Source organism: Cephus cinctus, unplaced genomic scaffold, assembly GCF_000341935.2.
Source record: "Cephus cinctus unplaced genomic scaffold, Ccin1 Ccin1_scaffold0814, whole genome shotgun sequence".
Classification (NCBI taxonomy): domain Eukaryota; kingdom Metazoa; phylum Arthropoda; class Insecta; order Hymenoptera; family Cephidae; genus Cephus; species Cephus cinctus.
Window position 1 is genome coordinate 1 of NW_014333409.1, and position 16,047 is coordinate 16,047.

A 16,047-nucleotide genomic window follows, 5' to 3' on the forward strand; every position below is an offset into this window, starting at 1 on the left:
TGGGCATGATATGTGGCGCCATCTCTGAGAGAAGGAGTGAACTTTCTCCGATAAAATAATTCCGAAAGTAATTCGAAATTCAGCTGTATCACGTTGGTACAGATAAAACTGCGATAGGGCACTTTCAAAAAATCCCTTTACTTTTTGCAACTTGCAGATGAAATGAAAGTAATGGCAGAGAAAATGCAGCATAGCCGAGAAGAGGTGTAGAAGCATAAGGTTGGAGGAGAAGGAGATGGATGCTGTTAGGACGGAGGAGAGTAAGAGAGAGACAGAACTCACTCGTACTCTGGGATATTCGCATAGGGCAAATTAATATCAACGTGTATAAGAGTTTCAAGATAATTTATTCAACAAATGCAATAATGATACAGTATACAAAGTACATATGTACATATATAGCTCGCGAAAGATTAGTAATATCAATGCCATTAGAAATATATTAAAATATATCACTACAATATAATATACGTGTGGTATGTTACATGCGCTACCACTTTAAACTTTTCTTTTTCAACAATAGGCTTTTTCAATAATTCTTGAGAAGTTCTATAGTTCCCGGTCTCGTTTTAAGAGTTGCTTTGGGAACCAGCGGTGAGTAGCGGAGAACCTCTGCCCGCCAAGCTACGCGGTCGTGTTCACATTTAGCTCGGCTACGACGGGATTCGCATTGTCGGCGGAGGCGATGATCACAAAATCCTACTGCCTGCTACTGCCGGACTCTTCTCCACGATTTAACGCCATGCTTTTGGTAGCGCCTAAAGTGACATAAAGCCGTAGCGTTGATTATCTCCTTATTACTTTCTGTTGCATACTGATTCATAGCTGACTTTCTGTCAGTATCAGTCAGTATTAATTATTAACGATTGTATCAACTAGTTGAGTGTTTGACATTTGTATTTAAAAGGAAGGTTAGTACATGTTTTTAAAATTATAAAAAATGTTTATCTTAATAAATAGTCATTAACATAGAAAATGACTTTTACAATTAAAAATTAACTGGGATATGGGTAGGTTAACTATAACAATTGGCAATTTTTATATGTTGTATTACTTTAGAAAAACATGTTTCCTAACAAATTTTTCATGTTTTGTATACAGACGTTATAGAGAAACTTTGAATATGAGCTCAGTCAAAGATACTGGCAAAGAAGGAACACAAAGTGACAATGTGTCAGTGGATAATTTGGAATTGGATGGAAATCTACGATGTGAATCTCCAAAACGTGGAACTACTCTGTCAACAAGTACAAGTAGTTTTGAAGCTTTAGATCCACATGATCCCAATCTTAGCCGTTTGGCAAATACAATGTTTCAAAAGACTGGAGAATATCTTCAAGAAGAGCTTACTGCGACTCATGCTGATTACCGATTATTAGAGCGCTTAAATAAGGAAGCCATTGAGAAGTATGCAGAGTTGAAAACCATATCGACAAATGTGGCACATTCATTAGATACACTAAATCAAAAGTATAAGAAACTTCAACCAGTACTGGATAACATTAATCAGATAGATGACAGTGTAACAAAATTAGAGCAGGCTGCATATAAATTAGCTGCATATTCCAAAAGACTGGAAGCTAAATTCAAGGAAATCGAGAAAGAGAACAGTAGCAAGTGAGATGTCGCTGTCTGTTTTGAAATATTTTAATTGCCACTGTACCCCATGGGTAAATATTTTCATATAATCTAAATTATGTGATATGTTATTAAAAGGATTTGCTTCATCGATATTCATGGAGTTCTAAATTCTTATTTTTAATACACAATTGCCTCCTTTGGTGCAATATATGGTCATAGGAATAAGATCTCTAAACAAGAAGGAATTCTGTATTTAGAAGTATCAATAAGTTATTAAATAACAAGGGTTCATATTTGTAACTAAAATAACATAAATGCTAGTATAGAGTAGAACTTTTATTATTGATGTACACGCGTATTATAATTTATACATAGCCGGCAGATGTGCAAAATCTGTATTCTATTATTTATTAATAATATAAATGTTACTATTGAATTTACTGTGGTTATACCATCAATGGCGAGCAATCAGAGATTGATGAATTTATTATCTAAGGCAGATAATAGAGATATGGTACATCACGTTATTAAATTAATTGTATCTACTAGAAACCGCAATTCAATTGGCCAAGTACTATAATTCAAAATTGAGTCTTTATTACGTCAAAAATTATGTATACAATTATGATAGCTTCCGTTATGAGGTAACAAATTCCATATTAAATAGAAGAAAACAAAAATAATCCGAATATTTATATATTATGTATACAATATATATTATATATTATGTATACTTATTCGTGTTTCAAAATGAGAAAAACATATCTGTACGAATCATCTGTCATATGGAAAAACTAACATAAATGGACATTCTTTTGTACAACGTTACTTGTGAAAAGTTTACCGTTAAATTTTCCTAAAATTTGACAAGATCAAGCAAGGACTTTCATATTCTGATTCGTGCAGCTTACGAGTATTGCACATTATTTCTAGTGTAAAAATTAACAATCACCGCCTATCGCCGTCGTGCACAACGTTCGAACAACAGTATTTAAATTATTTTAAAGAGAACCGAAAGTCACTTGAGTCACTAAAAAAAAAAGAAAAAATGAATTTATATTAACGATCAAAGGTTACTGCTGCTTACGTTGCGAATCAATTTAAATCATTTATTAATTGGTACAATGTGTTCGTTAAATGTCCAGCACTAAACGACGTTGTCGCTTTGCAATCGCATATCAGCCCAGGATTCCACTCGACGTTGTTAGGCCAGATCGTAAACTTTGTTTTCGGCACGCAACTTTATCGCACGAGAACTCTATTCACGATTCGGTTATGATACCGAGAGGTAGGACAATCTAGCCTGCATTTAGCTCGTCTCACAATAAGATCACACAGTTCTTAAAACACCGTCTGTATGATCGACGTGTTTCTGAATCCTGAGCGCATTTTCTCAACTGGCTCCATCAGCGTGCCTCCAGCCGTTTAAAGAATCAATCTAACAGTCAAGGAAATTTCCAGCCATCAATAGTTCCAGGGCGATTTCCGGTGCTATTGGGAATTCAGGAATTTCCGTGCTGCTGTTCGTGTAACGCACCTTGTATGTGAAATACATACAGACCTTCTGTAGTACGTGGGAGCTGTAAAGAAAAGTATCCATCTTGTATGTCTTTGCCTGTGATATTGAATGTGCAAAAAGAATTCCTGGGTATTGTTATGATACATACGGAATTTCACGAAAGTTAACTTCATTTGCCTCGTTTTCTGCAAACTGGCCAGGACCACTGAGCATGGCTTTGATTGTACCACTGGTCAGGGCATGCTCTCGTTTGACTATGAATTCATGACCATCGCTGCTTACAAGCTTGACGTACATAGCATCAGGACCTTCACATCCCCCATATACTGGACCTGATTCTTGCTGAAAATAATATTATAGTTTAACATAGCTATATTTGCTATAATAAAAGTGAAGAAGTCAAGTATAACTGCTTTATAGAATTGTTAGGGGGTAGGAGTGAAAAGGAGGCAAATATGCAATGTTAAATTAACAGTTATTCGAAGCAGAAATAATTGAATAGGCTGTGTGATAGGTACCGCATGCAAGTCAATAGTTGATTTTCCCCCTTCTTCTTCTCCCTTATCGTCAACATCTTCCTCATAATCGGGCTTCATATTATGAATAAAAAGGAATATTAGTAATCACTGTAATAGGGAAACTTTGGTGAATTGCAAGCCGTTGTAACTATGCTGCTAATTATCACTAGGTGCAACAGAATTTTATGCTTTACATACAAGAAAGGATGTGTATTTAGAGTTACAACAAAATACATACCTTCTCAGCGTGCATACTCATATCACCAGACATGACTTCTGTGCAGACTGACGAGCTGTTCTAGAGACAAACAACAAACTCCATAAATGGCTTACTCCTAATGAAAATTACACAAATATTTCCATGATTATTTAAACTGAGGAAGCCTATTGATAGAACGAGTAATGTAATATTTATTGTCGGAAGAAGCTATATGTATATAATAGATTATTATAAAACACTTTTTTTACAGGCAAATGCTGTTTGTTTTTTAAAATGCGTCTCAATTAATACTTTGACATTTATATTGTCGTAAATATATAATATTCTTGTACGCCAGAATCTAATTATTTATGAACAAGTCACTTACAAAGAAAATTAGTGTTATTAGTCATCAAATTTTGAACAAATATAGGTTACAAACGTTTATCATTGCTCGTGAAGTAGCATTGGTTTGCTTTAATGCTTGAAAATTAAATTGATATGCCTACCTAAGTAAATTGAAGGAAACAGAATAATTTGTTTATAAATACTGTTAAGGGAAAATAATACTTACGATAAAATGAAGCGAAACTCGACGTGTTATAAGCTGAAAACTGTTGAAGCTACCTAAGAAGGTAAACGAATATGGCTGCAAGGCGTCTGAAATATTAGGACAAATATCGAGTTCGAAAATTCTCGGATGCTTATTGGATGGAAAGAAAGTGCGCGAAAATGTACATCCGGTACCTAGTCCAACCCGAACAGCCCGAACTTGATCTGCACCATGGAATCTGTCAGGGATACGTTAGTAGTAAACAATATTGTTTCTCTTATAATTAATATACTCTTATAAATAATATCTCACATTCCATATAAGCCAAATTAGTTAAGAATATGCATAGATGATTTATTTTTATATGTTTCTAAATTTCTAAAATTATATTCAGTTTGCATCAAAGTTAATATTAAATCATTCTATTTTTTTAATTAAAAAACCTTTATGTAACTTTTGCTTTAGATGTTTACGAACAGCAGAAGATGTCTTGGATACGTTGCAACTGGCTAACATCGATGAGGCAGATTTAAATGGCATAACACAAATTTTACAATTTACTCCAAATAGTAATAAGAATTCTGATATTAAATTATTGGAATTGGATACTCATTTATTGAATGTACTTAATGAAGGAGACTGGTAAATAATTTTTATCATTTCTAATAATCAACTTGTTCATTAATTTTATAAGAATATTTTGATAGATACTCTACAGAAAATTGATTGACAGTTTTCATTAAGGATCCATAATTTAACAAATATAACATTACTGAATAAATAATTATTATTGCAGCTTATCATTTTGTGGTGAAAAGCATGAACCTGCAGTACTGTGCACCAAAGACAGAACATATGATATAAAGGAAGCAGAAACATCAAATTCCTGGATGTTGGTACCAAACTTTAAATTTGCAGAAGAAACACAAAGCAATGAGAGAATTATAGAGAGACGAGATGTAAAAGGAATCTACCATACATATTTTGAAGTAATTATTATTACCAATACTCTTAAATAGTGCCATGAAATATAAAATGCACTTCTACTGATAAATATAATTTTAGGTTCACAATTGCAAACCTAAATTGAGCAAGCTACTAGTGGTACTTGAACCTTCATCATTCAAAGGAATGGAGTATGAGCAAAATCTGGATCGAGGCACTTTGTATGATTGGCATAGACTTAAGAGTGAAATACAAGCCAGTGAAGAGGAGCTAAAAAGGGCACTGACTGATTATATGATCATTAATATCGACGGTATGTTAAATAACTATTTCAAGAGTGCATAACACTTTGCTAATGATTACATATATTATTTTTTAATTTATCAGGCTATTTCCGTCTAATATCTTTCGAATATGAAGCCAGAGCCCTTACACTAATGTTGGATCTCATAGATGAAAATTCTTGGGAACTCGATGACATTGACAAGGATGTTACATATGAATCTTTAAAAGAACTTATTCCTTGGCCTGTTTTCGAAGGATTATTTAATGCCTATACAGAAGTCAGTGAAAAAACTAAAAGCGACGGGACATCCTTGTACAGGTACCAGTTATTATAAATTTTGTCTAACTATTATTGTATTACTTTACGAGATACAATCTAATGACAATAATTCCATTAAAATATTAAAAAATTATGCAGATACAATGAAGAGAAAACATGCAAGTTTCTCGCCAAAGTATTATTGGCTGCTTGTCCAAAAAATGATTACAAAGAATTTATGGAGGCATGGCGTATAGGAACACCTGAAAGTAAGTTCAAAGAATACATACTTTCTATAAGCTTAGTATATTTTTTTAAATTTCTTAAGATATGGAACCAAAGGAGTCATATCTCAGCGGAGTAGCGCTGATTATATATAACAGTTCAAAAACAAGGAAAGAGGTGATATCATTCCCCTCCGTAAATCTATCAGATAACATAAACACAAGATTTAGCGAGCTCTTTAAAGTAAAAGACAAGTGGACTATCGATGAAATAACACCTTACGTATCGTAAGTATAGAATAAAACTGCATGACTCATATCTTTCAATACAAAAGTGTGATTTCACTTTCAGAGGTCTAACAACAGACAAATTAAATGTTAATGCTCTTTTAACCAAATACACGAGGTGTTCAAAAGTTAATGGAATTAAATATTATAGTACGAAACATGGTAAATAAAAATATATCTTTAAATCAATTTTTTATACTAAATAAAAAGCTGTTAATACTAACATTCTTTTTACTATATACCTATTATCTCCTGCACTTTATCCTCTTAATAAATGTTGAGCTAGTCACTGTCTATTTTAGATCTTCATAATTAGAACCGTTATACATATATGCACGTTACGTGACATTCATGATAATCTATTAAGATCACCAATGAGATAATGCCGGAAGTTCCACGATAAAGTGAAGGTGTGTGTATATACATCTGTTAAATGCTCGAGGACAGGAAACCATAAAATACAGATAACACTTACCGTGCAATCTCGAAAATTGAATCTTATTTAAATCATTCAATCATCAAGTTACTGCAGTTCAAGTTGCAGCTGACGCATCCATTATTTTGACAAGCTTCATTGAAGATAATAAAAACCTGAAATCGCTGATTAATGTACGTACTTATAGCAATTTAGCACGTGCGATTCAATATTGATATTAACACGCTCCAAAATACATAACTTTTTTTCGTTCTTGTAACACTGTGATGAACATCAAATATTAAGATCTTCTGCCGTACTGGTCAAAATGCAAATTCAAAGTCTTAGTAGATGAAATTAACAAACCGGTTAAACGAGCATAAAAACGCAAGATCCGAAAATAGTTTGGCGATCCAAGTGATAATACGAATTTCGTAGCCACTCGCACAACATGCAATTTTGACGTGACACAATTCATAATGTAATCTAGAACATGTACAGATATTTTAGAAATATTAACGTTGATGAAACATGGACAGTGATTATACTATGCGTACTAAGTAATCAGGATGTACGCATTAACAAAATAAAATTTTATTCGATAATAATTTATTAAGAGAATGATGATCGGCAGCCGCTTAAGCGGTTTTACACTGGAGTGAATATCGTTATTGATTATTGATATATTCGGAGTGTTGCAAGTTTATACGAATACTGAATATATCAATCCAGTAACAATATATCATTTAAGCCGTAACTCATCTTTCGGCCCTTTTCAAGCGCTCTCATTACTGTTTTTTCTTATGAAATCATTTTTATACAACTATGAATGTCATGGTTTTTTTAATAGCCGCATACGCGGGGGTCATCATAGCTTTAGAAATTAATAATGAAAACAAAAGTAAGAACAAGAATTCAACAAGCACGTAGTACGTGAGAATATAAAAGAAAGCTGATGGAAATTATGCTCAAAGAAAAGATCAATTATCGTATAGAGGCTTTATTATTAAGGGCACTAATTAATATCGTTATAGAATTGATATATCCGTTACACATATATAATGTAAACAGTGTAACGAACTGAGAAGATCAATGCAATAAGGATGGGGTTCATCCTTACCGCAATCATCTTCTCATCTCGTCAATCCTTCACGCTGTTTAGATTATACTTAGGTTCTTAGTTAGTTTCGTCGACCTCGGCTTCCTGTTCTTCGTCGAACTCTGCATCCTCATCAGCCGTAGCTTCCTGGTATTGTTGATATTCGGAGACCAAGTCGTTCATGTTGGATTCAGCCTCAGTGAATTCCATCTCATCCATACCCTCGCCAGTGTACCAATGAAGGAAAGCCTTTCTCCTGAACATAGCAGTAAACTGCTCAGAGATGCGCTTGAAGAGCTCCTGGATGGCGGTGGAGTTTCCAATGAAGGTGGCGGACATTTTAAGTCCACGAGGTGGGATGTCGCACACAGCGGTCTTTACGTTGTTGGGAATCCATTCAACGAAGTAGGAGCTGTTCTTGTTTTGAATGTTGAGCATTTGCTCATCGACTTCCTTCATGGACATTCTGCCACGGAAGATGGCGGCGACGGTGAGGTACCTTCCATGACGAGGATCGCAGGCAGCCATCATGTTCTTGGCATCGAACATCTGCTGGGTGAGTTCTGGTACAGAGAGTGCTCTGTATTGCTGGCTGCCACGGGACGTAAGAGGTGCGAATCCAGGCATGAAGAAGTGGAGACGAGGGAAAGGTACCATGTTTACGGCGAGTTTTCTGAGATCAGCGTTGAGCTGACCGGGGAACCTGAGGCAGGTAGTGACGCCAGACATGGTGAGGGAGACCAGATGGTTCAGGTCACCGTAGGTGGGGGTGGAAAGTTTAAGGGTACGGAAGCATATGTCGTAAAGGGCTTCGTTATCGATGCAGTAGGTCTCGTCGGTATTCTCCACGAGCTGGTGAACGGATAAGGTGGCGTTGTAGGGCTCGACAACAGTGTCGGAGACCTTGGGCGATGGTACGACGGAGTAGGTGTTCATAATTCTGTCGGGGTATTCCTCACGGATCTTGGAGATGAGAAGGGTACCCATACCAGATCCAGTACCACCACCAAGAGAGTGAGTGAGCTGGAATCCCTGAAGGCAGTCACAGCTTTCAGCTTCCTTCCTCACTACATCGAGGACAGAGTCAACAAGCTCGGCACCCTCGGTGTAATGACCCTTAGCCCAGTTGTTTCCAGCACCGCTCTGACCAAAGACGAAGTTGTCAGGGCGGAAAATCTGTCCGAAGGGTCCCGATCGTACGGAATCCATAGTGCCGGGTTCCAGATCGACGAGGATGGCCCTGGGCACGTATTTGCCACCAGATGCCTCATTGTAGTACACGTTGATCCTCTCTAGCTGAAGATCGGAATCTCCGTGGTAGGCACCAGTCGGGTCAATGCCATGCTCGTCGCTGATGATTTCCCAAAACTGCAAACAGCAAAAATACAATCCATTAGTGATCAATCATATCTCAAGCCCATAAATCAAACATCATCCCCTCAGAATTATTCCCTCCTCCAATTCTTTATCCATCAACCCCATTCCTTTCCTCATCATCCTCAAAGTTCTCAATCCGATCATCGACTACCACCCATTTCCTTTTCACCACCTAGACTTAACGAATCGCTTGAGTGCCAATCGAGACTAATTAGCGATGTAGAGGTAGTCGCCGACCAAGCCGGCTCCCGGTCAGCTACACTCGAGCGCGCATAAACCTGGCTCGCCATTCCATGCCGGAATGAGCTATCAACCTACCCAGCAACCTGCTTGCCTGTCTACTTACGTCTCTGTCTCTTAGCCATAGTTCAAAGACCTCGGACAAATAGATATTTCTAGAAATCGAACCGCTGAACTCCACGAGACCATCAGGTATCTACTAAGGTCTTTCAAAGTGTCTGTAGTTAAGTATCGTGTTGTTTACCAATGCAATCTACTGCCCTAAGGCTTTGGGGCACCAGCCAGCCTAGATAACGAAATGTGAAGTGTCAGTTCGACACCATGTGTCGTATAAGGAGACACTAGGTATTAACTGTTGACCATATAAGAACATCCACTGGTAGTGGGAAGCTACCTCGTCGACTGGTCCCCACTCTGGTTCAATCCATTCCCAGTGTAATACATTACTGCAAGATATGAGTCACCAATGTCACCGCTATATATAGAGATGACCGTAAACTGACACGATTGGATAATTAACATAATCCCGCTTCTACCACTAATATGTCACCTATCCTAAGTGCAAACTACACAAACTTAAAATCTATGAAAATCATTCCTTTCTTCAAAGAATTATTACGGTGCCGGCAAAAAGGTTACAGATTTTACCGTTAATCCCATCCGTTTACACCATAGACTATAGTGCATTGTACTATAGATACAGAGGTACAGTACCAATAATAAGTATAAAGATACAATAGTGCTTTAACTCAATGTCTATTTTTGACTTTCCGAACAGCTAAGATTTAAATTGCATCAGATAATTATCGATAAAGAGGGCCTAATCAGTGCTTATATCGTTTCTACAATGCAATCTATCTAAATTCTTAAAGTAAACAGAAATTATTGTTTCTCGTAACTGTCAGAATGTCGTCCAGCGGGATGGCAACCACTGGGTACACATCTGCCTCGGATCCTTTGTCAGCTACTGAGCAGCTGTTCCGAAATTACTTTTCCTGAACTTTCAAGTCATGGAATGAGCAAACGGAGGGCTTCGTAGGAAAAGAAATTTTCCGTCCTACGGTCATGGAACCAATTTTGAATAGAGCTTCTGGTTGCCTGGATGAAAGTGTATGCTAAATATATATGCAATGTAGCAGAGGAGTCCGTGCGCACGAAACTGGCCAGTAACCCTGGACGAAACGATCAATACACCTGGACGGCCGACTAGAGGTAGGTATACTATACTGTATCTCTAGGCCACAGGAAAATGGCGAGAGGATGTATTTTACTTTATTTGGCTGCGACTCACGAGAGCCACGTAAGAGTTGTTGTCCTTGATCTCAAACATATTATCCCTGCACGGTTCTTAATCATTGCATAAACGTGAAATTCTCAATAAATTTTCAATAACGGATAACAGCGTGACACACGGTATAACTAAAAAAAATTATATTACTTCCAACACGGGAAGATGGAAAGTCTAGACAACGGACAATGACTTAAAAGTATCCTTGAAAACTACCAACCGTGAAAATACGCCATTCTTTAATTTCCCGTGTCTAACAATATTTTATTTTAACATGTTACGACCTATCTAACATATACAGAGAATAAATAAGCCGTCATATAGATAAAAAGATTATTCACTGATACAAGGTAATGTAAATTCCTTCGGATATCCTTGTTACTTTTTATACAGCCTTAAAACTGCTTCTTTCATCGGTTAACAAAGTGTTACAATGTTGTTAAAAAAATCTTAACCTGCCATTAGATTCATTTTTGGATAAGAGACACTGTATTGTAGAATAAATAGTCTGACGTCGATAAGAGCATTGAGAAACTTTCAAATAGGAACACAGTCAGATTATGAACCCCTTCATATACAGAGGGTTAAAAATTACAAGGATAAAAAGACAAGTTTCAAAACTACCAAAATATGCTTCAACAAGGAGACGAGAGAAGAGGTGCGTGCGCAACCGCTCGATGCCATTGCCGCATCTACACACTGGTATGCTGGCTTCAACACAGGACGCCAAGATAAGCCACACCCAGCCATATAGTGTTCACGACCTACACGTCTGTTTTATATTTTTTACAAGATGTTAGTAGGATCGTGAGATTTTATAAGTAGCTTGATCACAATTTCAATTAGTACAGTTACAATAAGGATCCCTAATTAAACAAAAAAAACAAGAAAGAGGTGCGAGCGCGGATAACGACACAGTCTCATTTGAGAACAAAAAACCGTTACACCGACCGTTTGCCGGCCGGCGCGTCCTGTCGCCATGATAGTCTACACTCTGGGAAAAAATTACTACAATGTTTCTCCACTGTGTTAATTACGATTGGATCTTATTGTGGTTTTCGAATAAATTCCTTCAGGAAAATGTAATCGAAGCTATTATGGTCAATGAGAACATTTGTAGAATTCCTACAATGATTAAAAATGATAAGCGTGTGAAACGCTTGTATAGGAAGATGCACTTGGAAAGATGAATATACTATATGGTCTGATACTTGCGACTGATGAACCCGAAATGTTCTCAAAGTGAGTAAGAGACGTGAATCTAATCGTAAACGTGTAAAGAGACAGTATGAGTGAATCTCATACCCCATTAAAAACAAAAGGATATCCCACTGGTTCCCAAGAGTTCATACACAGTATCTAGTGACTCGAATAAAACAAACAAATATCGCATTTCGACTTACCTTAGCGCCAATTTGGTTTCCGCACTGGCCGGCCTGGATGTGCACGATTTCCCTCATGTTTTATGCGTTGACTGGATAACTCTCTCGTACGATCAAAGTAGAAGTCTTACTGACGAGATCTAACACCTCGCGAGAGCCAAGAAACGAATATGCGCTAGCAGCGGCGTCCGTTACAGATTTTCAAGCCCCTGACTGGCTGTGGTGGGGCGCAGGAGGTTGATCGCTGGCAATGCTCTGATTGGTCCTGCATATCCCCACTACGGTAACTCGCGACGTCGCGGGCGACCGTGTCGTCAGTGCCGCCAACATTACCAATAACTACCTAGATTGGATTGCTGTTGCCATCTCCAAAAAATCTTCAAAAAATTCATGGCCTGCCGTAATTTTGTCCTTTTCGCACATAAGACACAATGATTTGGCAGAGAATATATTTGTAGTTTAATATCTCCGTAGAAAATTCTTTCTTTTTTTTGTTTTTGTTTTGTATTATCGTACTGGGATTACGCAGAGTTACTATTGATTCGAAGTTTCCCAACTAAATTATTCCACTTGATGTGATGATGCAAACCGATCTGATAATAAAATTCAATAATTTTTATTGGATTTGACAATTTTACGTCAAAACAATTGCATTTTAAGATTCCCATGTGAATATAATAGCGTCTAATGTATCTGTGTTATGAGATAGAAACTTCAAATTTTCTAGTATAACCATTAGCGCATTTTGGAAACTCTTATGTCCGTTTTGTTCAGTGAAAGGCCATCGCTAAGCGGATAATCCTAGATTCGTTATTTTATTCACTACTCGAGGATACAGATAAGAATTGATATTCTACACGGCAGGGATAAAGTCTAGGGACATTAGTTCTGTTGGTCATGCAAGCTGCATTGCCGTAGGCCGAAATCGACGCCTACGAAAAGTTAGCTGACACGAATACTAAACTGGCCAGTATACTATGTGTATATCTATATATGTGTATATATATGTATATAAACGGTCATATAGTGTACAGATCTTTTACCACGTAAAAATAATATGACGAGGATACGAGTCATGCTTAAAAACAAACACGAAGAATAGTAAGACATTTTCATGAACTATTTCCATATTTCTTGTGCCACCTGAATATTTATACATATATAAAAACAATGATTCTAATGAACCTAACTACTCACTAGTACTCAGGACTACTTCCTTCTACGCTTGCAGTGAACTAATCATCGTACATACGCGTGGGCATTCACAGAATTAAGAGATCTGTTGACTGTATACGTAATACGTGAAAGATTTATCTCTAAACGTATGATAGAGTTTGGTCAGAGATTTATTACATTAGGTCTTCTCCTTTGAAACTTTCAGATACTCTACGCTATTCTTAATCATTCCATGCAAAATGTAATAATCTTTTGGATATATTAGCGGTGACGTATGCTTAACGACAAGGACAGATTATTTTGAATAACTGACAATGCAGAATAACGAGCGTACTTATAGATATAATCGCCTGGTGATAAATGAAAAATTTCAACAGTTTTGGAATCTCTTTTTGTTAATCTTATTTAAATCGTAGTTGGAAGATGATGATGCGTTTTGGTATTGTATTGTCTGAAATTTCACTCTGTCGGTAAATAGGAATGGTATTATGGCCATGTGAGGTGACAAGTTCAATGCTTTTATTTCCACCCTTACTCACTATTCAATACGTTGTCGACCCTAACCTATACAGCATAAGAGGTCGATATGTGACTCACCGTGACAGGAACCCTTGGGATGTAAAACTGTAATTAATGCCATAGGGATTCCGTGGAGAAGGTGATGGCTTGTTCCTAGACATCCTGTCTGAGAGTTTATTTCTCTTTTATCATACCATACTGTGTGTTATATTGTTAGCTCTTTTTTTATGCGGAATTCGACTCGGATTAATTGTGAAGAAATATCAACACATTTCCTGTCGACCAACGGTGTAGGTAGATAACAAATATACAGTAGTACTCGTCATATCATGTATATTTATATGTAGAATTATAATTTATCATTGATTCGAGTATCGTGTTATTTTTATCGATCTTATGCAAAGACAATGTAACGTGGGCGGATTGGATTTAGACAGGAAAAAAAACTAGAAACAGAAAAAGTCTATAAACTGGTCTGTAACTGAAATAAAATTTTGTAGGTGTTAAGCTTCTGTGTCTTTGGGATAAAAGTGGGTTTGTTTTTAATGGAAATGCAAGAGCAAGTGGGTCGATTTATAATAATTATGTATGTAAACCAGAAGGGAAACAAAGGGTAACCCTGAATTTGATCTTCGCACTGAAATATACCTACATACTACAGAATCCTCGCTCTTTGTTTCAGCCTACACGTTCATTCAATTATAGATGCCGATCACTGCGAATGTCGGGCCCACAGCTAGAGGGCCCTGAATAAAAATGACGTTGACGTTTCATTCGCTAAAATGGTACACGTCGCCGAAAAGTCATTCCCCCACGCAAAACGCCTCCGTTGAACTTGATCCAATCTCGGCAGCCATGTACTTGAATTGCCAATGGTCAACGTCAAATCAATCCGGAAAGGTGAGCCACTGTTGCAGGATAGAATTGCAAGGATGCGGCCTCAAATGGTATCTGGTGCGAAGTCATTGGTTGAATGACCCCGAAAACTCATAACTGGAATCATTAAAAACTCCATTTGCACATTCATAAGTTATTAAATGAAATTAAAGGTATAAAAATATCAAACTAAATATTCCAATTCGTATCTAAAAATATTTTTTTTAGATGTGATAACAACTCCTGGATGGACAACAGAACGGAAACGACGATTCTACCTCCGTGACTAGACAATCAATGTCGAGACGTGCTTGTACAATAGACTTGAAATATTGGAATTATTCAAGCTCATGGATATACAGTCTAATACTTAAAAAATATTTACAACCAGCATAAGCACAGAGGAATCTATATGTACAGCTTTACATACAAAATATATACAAGCACTTTCTGTATGAATTTAGCCAATTCTAACATCCGAGGAAAGAATATATCATATCCAATGGAGTCCATTCGTTCCTACAATTTCCCAGGAATAATACAAACATATAATGAAAGTACGTACATACGTAGACTGTCTCTTCAAATAAGTATATATACCTTAGCTCGCATTAATGCATATTCTTTCAGGTCTACACTTTGTTACAGTCCAGGAACAATCTTACACGCTTTCCATGTGCTCCTTTTGATAGACTTCAGAGAGAAGCATAAACATACTATATGTAGTATCATATCCATGAATCAATTAATAAACGAAGAAGGATTATTTTCACCATAGTGAAAACGTCGCTCTTATAAAAGACTCAATATCTGTTTCCTCTTCGTGACAATGTCATAGTTCATTCGCGTATCTAAATCAAGATTCAAGTCTTTGTAGGCTCATACGATACGTATATAGATACGTGTAGTGTTTTATAATGTTGCCTCCTTATACTCAGTGCAAGAATGGCGATTATGGGAGAGAGAAAAAGATATAGTATGCATGCGGTAATGTATTACGTATTGCAGTACGCCAGTCTTCTCGTCGTTACCATGTATGGATCAGAGTCTCTCGGTAAAAATGATTCGCGGTGGTTCTCTGAGACTTGTATACACGTATGTTACTACATATGTATACTCCTGTGTACATAGTTACGGTAAAAGGCGTACTGGTAACTGGAAGATCATCGGCAACGCATTCTTGGACTTGGAAGAACGTGCTAAATACAAGTCTTGATGTCACACTTTGATTAAACGCCAAACAAGTATTTTATAATATATAAATATAAAATTCTTTAATTATACGACTTTATATACCTTCTTTT

At 36.8% G+C, this 16,047-nt stretch overlaps 4 protein-coding genes and 1 long non-coding RNA gene across 13 annotated transcripts; 3 read left to right on the forward strand and 2 right to left on the reverse strand.

The window, feature by feature from the left end:
• Positions 1 to 649: 649 nt before the first annotated feature.
• On the forward strand, positions 650 to 2,017 carry LOC107270754 (biogenesis of lysosome-related organelles complex 1 subunit 2). Its single transcript, XM_015746065.2, has 2 exons — positions 650 to 911; positions 1,102 to 2,017. Exon 2 carries the CDS (start codon positions 1,124 to 1,126, stop codon positions 1,619 to 1,621), a length of 498 nt encoding a protein of 165 aa, XP_015601551.1. The 5' UTR covers positions 650 to 911; positions 1,102 to 1,123; the 3' UTR covers positions 1,622 to 2,017.
• Positions 2,018 to 2,664: 647 nt separating this feature from the next.
• Positions 2,665 to 4,507, reverse strand: LOC107270755 (elongin-C). Of its 6 annotated transcripts, none has more exons than XM_015746067.2 (5): positions 4,392 to 4,507; positions 3,857 to 3,911; positions 3,619 to 3,690; positions 3,249 to 3,442; positions 2,665 to 3,161 (listed from the first exon to the last, which is right to left on the reverse strand). In XM_015746067.2, exons 2-5 carry the CDS (start codon positions 3,887 to 3,889, stop codon positions 3,020 to 3,022), a joined length of 441 nt encoding a protein of 146 aa, XP_015601553.1. In that variant the 5' UTR covers positions 3,890 to 3,911; positions 4,392 to 4,507; the 3' UTR covers positions 2,665 to 3,019. The 6 variants fall into 6 exon arrangements, with proteins under 6 accessions (XP_015601553.1, XP_015601557.1, XP_015601554.1 ...); XM_015746071.2 differs by having other exon boundaries at positions 3,857 to 3,916; XM_015746068.2 differs by having other exon boundaries at positions 3,619 to 3,726; positions 3,857 to 3,916; positions 4,392 to 4,482.
• Positions 4,484 to 6,544, forward strand: LOC107270753 (sister chromatid cohesion protein DCC1). The gene is made up of 8 exons (XM_015746064.2): positions 4,484 to 4,621; positions 4,836 to 5,012; positions 5,167 to 5,359; positions 5,436 to 5,628; positions 5,703 to 5,919; positions 6,019 to 6,128; positions 6,188 to 6,371; positions 6,436 to 6,544. Exons 1-8 carry the CDS (start codon positions 4,602 to 4,604, stop codon positions 6,539 to 6,541), a joined length of 1,200 nt encoding a protein of 399 aa, XP_015601550.1. The 5' UTR covers positions 4,484 to 4,601; the 3' UTR covers positions 6,542 to 6,544.
• An 814-nt stretch (positions 6,545 to 7,358) lies between these two features.
• Positions 7,359 to 12,373, reverse strand: LOC107270752 (tubulin beta-1 chain). Its single transcript, XM_015746063.2, has 2 exons — positions 12,194 to 12,373; positions 7,359 to 9,253 (listed from the first exon to the last, which is right to left on the reverse strand). The coding sequence occupies exons 1-2, from the start codon at positions 12,248 to 12,250 to the stop codon at positions 7,964 to 7,966; spliced, it is 1,347 nt and encodes a 448-aa protein (XP_015601549.1). The 5' UTR covers positions 12,251 to 12,373; the 3' UTR covers positions 7,359 to 7,963.
• Positions 11,566 to 16,031, forward strand: LOC112494806. Of its 4 annotated transcripts, none has more exons than XR_003060652.1 (4): positions 11,566 to 12,032; positions 14,550 to 14,916; positions 14,972 to 15,300; positions 15,374 to 16,031. It is a non-coding gene; the product is annotated as an uncharacterized LOC112494806 (long non-coding RNA). The 4 variants fall into 4 exon arrangements; XR_003060651.1 differs by lacking the exon at positions 11,566 to 12,032 and adding an exon at positions 12,413 to 13,273; XR_003060653.1 differs by lacking the exon at positions 11,566 to 12,032 and adding an exon at positions 13,759 to 14,157.
• Positions 16,032 to 16,047: the final 16 nt, after the last annotated feature.

Bases quoted from the DNA above. Each gene is read 5' to 3' on its own strand.
- LOC107270754 (XM_015746065.2), top strand. From the start codon at position 1,124: ATGAGCTCAGTCAAAGATACTGGCAAAGAAGGAACACAAAGTGACAAT.
- LOC107270755 (XM_015746067.2), bottom strand. From the start codon at position 3,889: ATGTCTGGTGATATGAGTATGCACGCTGAGAAG. The intron at 3,443-3,618 runs GTACCTATCACA...TATTATTTTCAG, and splicing joins CAACTATTGACTTGCATGCG to CAAGAATCAGGTCCAGTATA. The intron at 3,162-3,248 runs GTATGTATCATA...TTTTCTTTACAG, and splicing joins GTTAACTTTCGTGAAATTCC to CTCCCACGTACTACAGAAGG.
- LOC107270753 (XM_015746064.2), top strand. From the start codon at position 4,602: ATGGAATCTGTCAGGGATAC. The intron at 4,622-4,835 runs GTTAGTAGTAAA...CTTTTGCTTTAG, and splicing joins ATGGAATCTGTCAGGGATAC to ATGTTTACGAACAGCAGAAG. The intron at 5,920-6,018 runs GTACCAGTTATT...AAAATTATGCAG, and splicing joins GACGGGACATCCTTGTACAG to ATACAATGAAGAGAAAACAT.
- LOC107270752 (XM_015746063.2), bottom strand. From the start codon at position 12,250: ATGAGGGAAATCGTGCACATCCAGGCCGGCCAGTGCGGAAACCAAATT. The intron at 9,254-12,193 runs GTAAGTCGAAAT...TGCTGTTTGCAG, and splicing joins GAAACCAAATTGGCGCTAAG to TTTTGGGAAATCATCAGCGA.